The sequence below is a fragment of the Actinia tenebrosa genome, unplaced genomic scaffold (genome assembly GCF_029948245.1).
Source record: "Actinia tenebrosa isolate PJP-AT-01 unplaced genomic scaffold, QUT_ActTen_1.0 PGA_scaffold2__45_contigs__length_23673736, whole genome shotgun sequence".
In the NCBI taxonomy this organism is placed as follows: domain Eukaryota; kingdom Metazoa; phylum Cnidaria; class Anthozoa; order Actiniaria; family Actiniidae; genus Actinia; species Actinia tenebrosa.
The window spans coordinates 12,727,084-12,734,075 of NW_028292579.1; the positions used below are offsets into that span (position 1 = coordinate 12,727,084).

General features: G+C 38.1%; 2 protein-coding genes across 2 annotated transcripts; one reads left to right on the forward strand and one right to left on the reverse strand.

The window, feature by feature from the left end:
• Positions 1 to 3,828, reverse strand: LOC148909275 (uncharacterized). The gene is made up of 2 exons (XM_089034599.1): positions 3,784 to 3,828; positions 1 to 2,741 (listed from the first exon to the last, which is right to left on the reverse strand). Exon 2 carries the CDS (start codon positions 1,921 to 1,923, stop codon positions 61 to 63), a length of 1,863 nt encoding a protein of 620 aa, XP_088890725.1. The 5' UTR covers positions 1,924 to 2,741; positions 3,784 to 3,828; the 3' UTR covers positions 1 to 60.
• Positions 3,207 to 6,651, forward strand: LOC148909276 (uncharacterized). Its single transcript, XM_089034600.1, has 5 exons — positions 3,207 to 5,072; positions 5,434 to 5,507; positions 5,611 to 5,702; positions 6,054 to 6,163; positions 6,249 to 6,651. Exons 1-5 carry the CDS (start codon positions 4,692 to 4,694, stop codon positions 6,627 to 6,629), a joined length of 1,038 nt encoding a protein of 345 aa, XP_088890726.1. The 5' UTR covers positions 3,207 to 4,691; the 3' UTR covers positions 6,630 to 6,651.
• The last annotated feature ends 341 nt before the right edge of the window (positions 6,652 to 6,992 follow it).

The window sequence follows — 6,992 nt, forward strand, 5'->3', positions numbered from 1 at the left end:
ACAGTTTATTTTTGATAGCTTTGAATATTTTTCCTGGATGATACTTTACTGTCATCTCCATCATCCGTACAATTTACGTTGTAAAGGACAAACAATTAATACTCTTTCTTTGTCAATAACATCGTAAGCAGCAACAAACTGGCTGTGTATCCTTTGTATGGGAATGAATGTAGAGGGCCCTTCCATTTCAAACAAGTTTCTGCACCAAATTTCATGTGGTCTGTCAATCCTGTGTCTTTCTGGATGTCGCTGATACCATCGAACCTTTGCCATACACAATGATTCCTGCTTGCCATCAATTATAATGGTTTGTTTAAGAAAGAAATCGACAACACCGGGGCGCAAGTCAAATGAATCGGTCTCAATACTGCCACTATATTGGCCACACCAACTTGCAAGAATGAAGGAAGAACGTTCCAGTCTAGAGTCAGAGGACCCTAGCTTTGTCCCCGAATATCCAATGGTACTAATTCTCTCAAACGTATCGGTAACACATTCAATGACCGAGTGTTGAGGTAAAATTGTTTCATAAGCTTTAAAGAGATATTCTGTATAGTCATCATCAAGAACATCAATGGATCGAGGTGAAAAACATGAGTATGCATTCATATTGCTCCACTCTAAGCAACGTAGTACTTGACCAACTGAAAGATTAAGTGTTGATGGTATTGATGGGATGCTTTCGCCAAGTGTTCCTACTTGTTGTGCCTCCTGAAGAAGTTGAAATACTGGTTGGAAAGTTTCTCGAAATCTCTCTGGTAAAGGGATATCTCTTAGTTCATGCTTTTGGAGAAATTTTCTCATGATTTGTATTTCAACAGATCTATTGTTAGTTCGAAACGCTCCTAAAATCCCATTGAAACGTTCGAAGCTGAAAAGCCAAAATGAATATACAGGCCCGTAATCTAAAATACATTGTTTGAGGTGCAGGTGTAGATGCATGTTTGGCGTAACACGTTCCTTTCCATATCTTTTTTCAAACGATTTACAAAATTCCACTAGGTAATCATGTCCTTCTTGTAGCTCTTCAGTTGCAATAAGTGGAGAGCAAAGGTGAAAGCAGGACAATACGAATAACCTCCACAGCTCCAAATCATCTGTTGGAACGATATTCCAAATGCAGAATACAGAATACAAGAGAGTCCATGTTTTCCACTGATCAGCAGTAAATCCTCCAAACGATGTTGATATCTTTTTCGGGAGACGCCCAATAAATGATGGTGCTTTGACGTCATCTACCTTTTCCTGGATTTTATTCAAATTTTCTTTAGAAATAATTGGCGTTTCAGCATTTAGCCATACATTTTTCATTAAATGTTTTGCTGTCCCTAAAAACAAATTGTGCATAGGATCAACAACATGGTAACGAGTACAATCGAAGTAAGGCAACTGTAAGAGTTCAGAATATCTTGTTCCAGTGGAAGTTTCAATTTGGTTTCGTTCATCAGCGGTTGTTGCATTGAGTATTTTCTGAGCCTCTCTTCGATGCTCTTCATTTGTCCTTGGTGTATCGTCATCTTCGAAACCTGAAAAATCCATGCTACTAAAATCTCCGGGAAAAAATCTTGTGCACTTTGAGCACCCTCGGTGAGCAGTACATCCTAAGAAACCGCAAACTTTTCTTAGTGCAGGAATGTCACAAGCAATACAAAGGAGGGCAGCTCGAAAACATCTTGCTGTTCTACTCCCATGAGGCCGAACTTGGATGCCTTCGTGCCACAATAAGTTCAATTCGGCTACAAGTGGTTGTAAGTACGTATTGATATTCAATTTGGGCTCGTGTGGACCAGGTATTACCCCAACTATTATTACGTTTTCCTCTTTGTACCTTTCTTTTCTCGGAAGATTTAGGAGGACCATATATATGACTCCAACGCTATAGACACTGTGCTTAAAAGGCTGAAACCAGTCAACATTCAGCATAAAAGCATAATTATTAGGCTGGGCAAGGAAAGGAGTGCCGTTAAAATATTGCCAATCTTTCCACACTTGGCCATCGTAAATATCAACTAAAATATCGTCCGGTACATTCCGATTTCTCCAAATCTCACATTTTTGTACAAAGTCTGGTCGCTTAATAAAGTGAGTTAGAGTGTCTCTGATGCTTTTATAACAATAAACTTTATGTGGGTACAATTTTGTCTGTCCATTTTTCAAACGAATTTCCTTAAGCAATTCCGCTCCACAAGGTGTGCGGCGAAACAATTGACGGTGATTCGGAAAAGCAATGTGAGAACATGGTTTAGCAATGACACGCCCGAATCTTGTTGTTATGCAGTCTTGAAAACGGTATAGGGTGTCGCATTTCGGACAAACAACATACTTTGAATGCTTATCTTTAAAAGAAAGATAATTTTTCAAGAGTTTGAAGGAGCTCGGGAAAACCAATACTGCGGTTGGGAAAATGATTGGCGAAAGCTCACACAAAACCTCAAAAATCGCTTTAAAAAAGGCGAGGAGAATATCAATGCCTCGGTCTGGTACAGAAAAGTATGCAGACCAAAAGCACACAAACAAGGCAATCCAGTTAATAAGGGTCACTCGGGAACTTGCTTCGACGGCAACGCTTATTTCTGCACTAGATTGTTCAAAATCTCTTTCTACGTCTTCGATATCAATATCCCAAGTTTCAACCAATCTCCTTCTTTCATTTCCTCTTATCTCTTCATGGTCAGATTCACTGTCCAACTTGTCATCCCAAAACACTTGATCTTCTTCCTCAAAGTTATTTATTCCGTCTCCTTTAAACATAAGCAAATACGATGTATTTTATTCATTCGGCATTGTATAACTGCAACATAGTATAAGATAAAGTGTGAAACCATTATAATACTAGAAAAAAAAATGTCAGTAAAAAAAACCTCATGGGCTAAGGGACCGGTCATTATTTAAGTTGGGGGGGGGGGGGGGGAGAAAAAATTGGGGGGGGGGGGGCCTGAAATTTTTGCTAGTGAAAGTCTTGAAATTTAAAAATGACTTTTAGGGAAAATTTTTAAATTTTTTACTACAATCCATGGGGGGTTTTCGATAAACGTGGATGCCTTCAAATGGGGGGCCTTGAAATTTTTTTGCGTCACTGACAATTTCTCCTCCACCCCCCCCCCCCCCCCTACCTCCAACTTAAATAATGACCGGTCCCTAAATGTATAATTTTGACCCAAATTTTGCTCTGAAAATAAATGATTTCCATTGAAAATAAAATATAAATTTCTAAGTCAGCAAAACAACAATTTATAATTCGTGAAAGAAAAATGATAAATCGAAAATAAAAAACCCAAGAGACATATTAAATAAATTACTTATAATTGTATTTCTCTAACTTGACAAACATGTTTTGCCGGATACCATGCTATCTCAGGATGACCACAGTCATGAATTGATTTGGAGACAAAAATGTACAGCAATATCCATTTGAACATAGTAAATTCTTTTTGGCGTTTTAAATGAGTTATCTCTAGCTATGATTTTATAAACTCTTTGAATGAACCTTTCTGAATGAACACTGAGGTTTTAATGGCAACCATAAGCCGATTACTTAATAATGCACCCTTCTTAAAAGTAACGGTGAAAACGAGGCTAAGATAGAAATAGAAAAGAATCATTTGTACCTCTAACTTAATCTCGCTTCAATAACACTAATGCTTGGTAGTAAATCCAATAGGGGAGCTAGATCATGTGCAAATCAGCCGCTTGTTAAAGATTCAGTCTTTTATCTATGCAGTTTGACTTTAACATTTAAAGATTATATAATCTAATCATCAAATAAACGTATAACATCAATACCTTTTTGTGAAGTAGCTGGTAAGAATTCGTCACTTGATGGTTGGTTTGTATTTGGCACATCAGAGGAGTCTTGATCAGTTTGGTCCAAAACGTTTATCTCGCTGTAGTCATTAGAAGAAGTGTCGTTCTGGCCGTCAATCTCGTGAGTGAAAATACTATCATTTGAGTCTTCGTCGTCATTCCGCTGTAATTGCCATTGATTTGTTAAAGGATCATAAAATTCTTCTTTGTGACGGCAAAATACTCTGTAATGTAAATCTTCGTTACAATGAAAGCAATGATAACGCTTTGACATCGCAGAAGACATTTTGTTTTCCAGAACTATATAATTAAAAAGACGGTGTGTATCATTGGGATAATTACTCAAAATCCAAGCATTTTGAATGGCTAACAGCCATATTCCAGCGTAATAAAGTTCCACGTCCATCAACCACATGCCACTGGACAAAAGCACGCCGGATCTTTATTACCGCGCCCTTTTCCTTAGAGCTGTCACTGTTGGCGGCAGATAATGGTACGATGGTTTTAGAGCTAGAAGCTAATCAAGTTTATTGCAATGATATTTCGTGAATCTAGGCTTTAGAAAAAATTTCATAACTTTATAAAATGGAGCAAATAGCTTTAAGATAATAAATATATTACTTAACATGAATCCTGGATACAACTTCAGCATTTTTATAAGACAGTTATTCCTTTTTTTATTATTAGACTTCATTATATGAACGTATATGTCATCACAAGTCACGTGATACGCCGTGATAGATAGGGGGTAGATTTGTTCGGTGGATGTGCTTATTCGTTCATTCGCCTTTTGGTCACAAACAGGTAACAAACTCTGTCGGTCATCTAGTTTCCCGCACATTCTATATCTTTGCTTATAAATTGCGTTCATTCGTCGCGATCAAAAAATGGGAAGAACATCTACACCTTTACCAGGACGCCCAATGCCAATCCATTCTGTTACTGCAACTACCAGTACAAGCAGTACCAGTAGACATACTGAAAATGGCGCCAATTCTCAAAGGCTTAACATACTTATTCCCTCTGTCCCTGGTGGTAACGAGGATGTGCTAAGAGAACACAGAAATCGCCTATTGCAAGCAACAAGCGAGAATGAGAACGTTGACCCCGACAGCGAAAAAGAAGAAATTTCTTCAAATTTCGAAACGATTGTGAAACAGCTTAAAGAACTGCAAGCACAAAACCGCCAAATACTAGCCGCCTTAAAAGAAAGCCAGCAGAACAAGGACAACAGCAAGACCAAGATTACTGTCTCAAAGGCTGTTGCAGTAAGTAAAGTGGCAATATTTAAAAAAGCAAGCTATTTTTATTGATAATTTTACTGGGAATTCTTGGCGCGAAGAGTAGTTGGTATAATTATGCAGCGGTATAATTTATGCAATGCTAAAATTGGCGGGAAACCCGCCATGGTAGTGGTTAATGCTACCAAACTTTACTATTGATTTCCAATAACAAGACACTGAATGATAATGATAATTTCCTTTTTTGTAAAGGAATTGATTTGATTTCGATTTTTTTCCCAATATTATACAATCACAGCCATACAAATAATGAAAACATTATTACTATGTCTAAGAATAACTTAAGGTACATCTTATGATTTTAATGAATTATATTATGTTATTACAGTCTGAAGTACGCTTGGTAGCAAAGAAATTACGGGACAGGGAAGAAAACCCTCTTATATGGGATTTTACTAAAGCGTAAGTATGAAAATTTAATAAAAATGATCTTGTCTGAATCATCCATAGTTTCTTTCCATATTAAGTTTCCACTTACCACTCAAATATGGCATTTCCTAATTAGTTTCAGAGATGACGTCAACGAACATATTAATAACGCAATAAGGGATAGAGTTCTGAATGTTCATAAGGATGTCTCTGCCGTCGAGTTAGAAGGTATTTATGTATTTTATATTACGAAGTGCGAAAGGCCTTATGCACCTATCAAAGTTAACCCGGGGGGGAGGGGTGAGGACAAAGGGTGGTGGTGGTCCGGGGGGGGGGGGAGGGGGTAACGAAATCCTTTTAGAAATATTCAAATGCCGAAGGGAGGGGAAGCAGTTTGAAATAAAATAACATGGAAAAAAAAAAAAAAAAAAAAAAAAAAAAAAAAAAGAAAAAAAACGAAACAAAACAAAACAAAGCAAAAACAAATGGATGCTAAAGGAGTAATTGTCGGCCAAATGCCAAAATTTCTAACAAATTTTGTCTCAAGTTTTAATATATGGGTACTTGATATAATTTCAGCTGCCCTTAAAAGTCACTTTCTGACGAGAAGAAAGAGAAACAAAAGAGAGCGTTCAGGGGCCCTTGGAAGGCATCAAAAGATGCAGCGGAAAACACAAAGAAAACAAAATGTGAGTAAACTGAATTTGCAACGATTATGACTTTGTTTAATAAGAAACTTTGACTGACGGTGGTTTTTTTTCTTTTTTCTTTTAGCTCCTAAAATCCAGATCCAAGGCAGCGGACTTGTCAACCTCGCTATCACCAGGGGACAAAGAGAAAGTCAAGGCAATTATGAAACTGGAGTATATGTCATCAGAGGAGTCGATGTCAGAGGCGGATGACCAGGCTGATGACGATACAGCGGACAGTGGCTCTAATAACGAAGGGGGCCCTACTAAGCAGAGTAAAGTTTTAATAAAACACCCTCTGCCATGGAGAAGCCCCCTAGCTAATCAGTTCATGGAAAGCATGGACCGAAAGGCAAAAAGGAGGCTGTCAGAGCGCAGTCTCACCATGCTTTTGAAGCGGAAAATCGGGGAGCCGTCAAGACGCCCAAGGCCATCTGGAGGTCCCGAATGGGCATTGAGAGCCTAAAGGTTTTTATCAAATCAAGGGCACTGGGACACCAAACGTGGTTGGGGTTTCTACGAGTTTTATGAATTAAATCTTGTGTCACTGTTCCTCCGTTCCTTTGGCCTGATTTCTAGGGTTTTCGTTCTTCTTTCGATTACTTGAACGTTATACTCGTTTACTTGAAGAAATCCAAAGGTCAAACGGTATAGCAGCGGCTATTTAAGCCTATTGACCTTTGGATTTCTTAAAGTAAACAAGTATAATGTTCAAATAATCGAAAGAAGAAGGAAAACCCTAGAAATCAGGCCAAAGGAACGGAGGAACAGTGACACAAGATTTAATTCATAAAACTCGTAGAAACCCAACCACGTTCGGTGTCCTTAA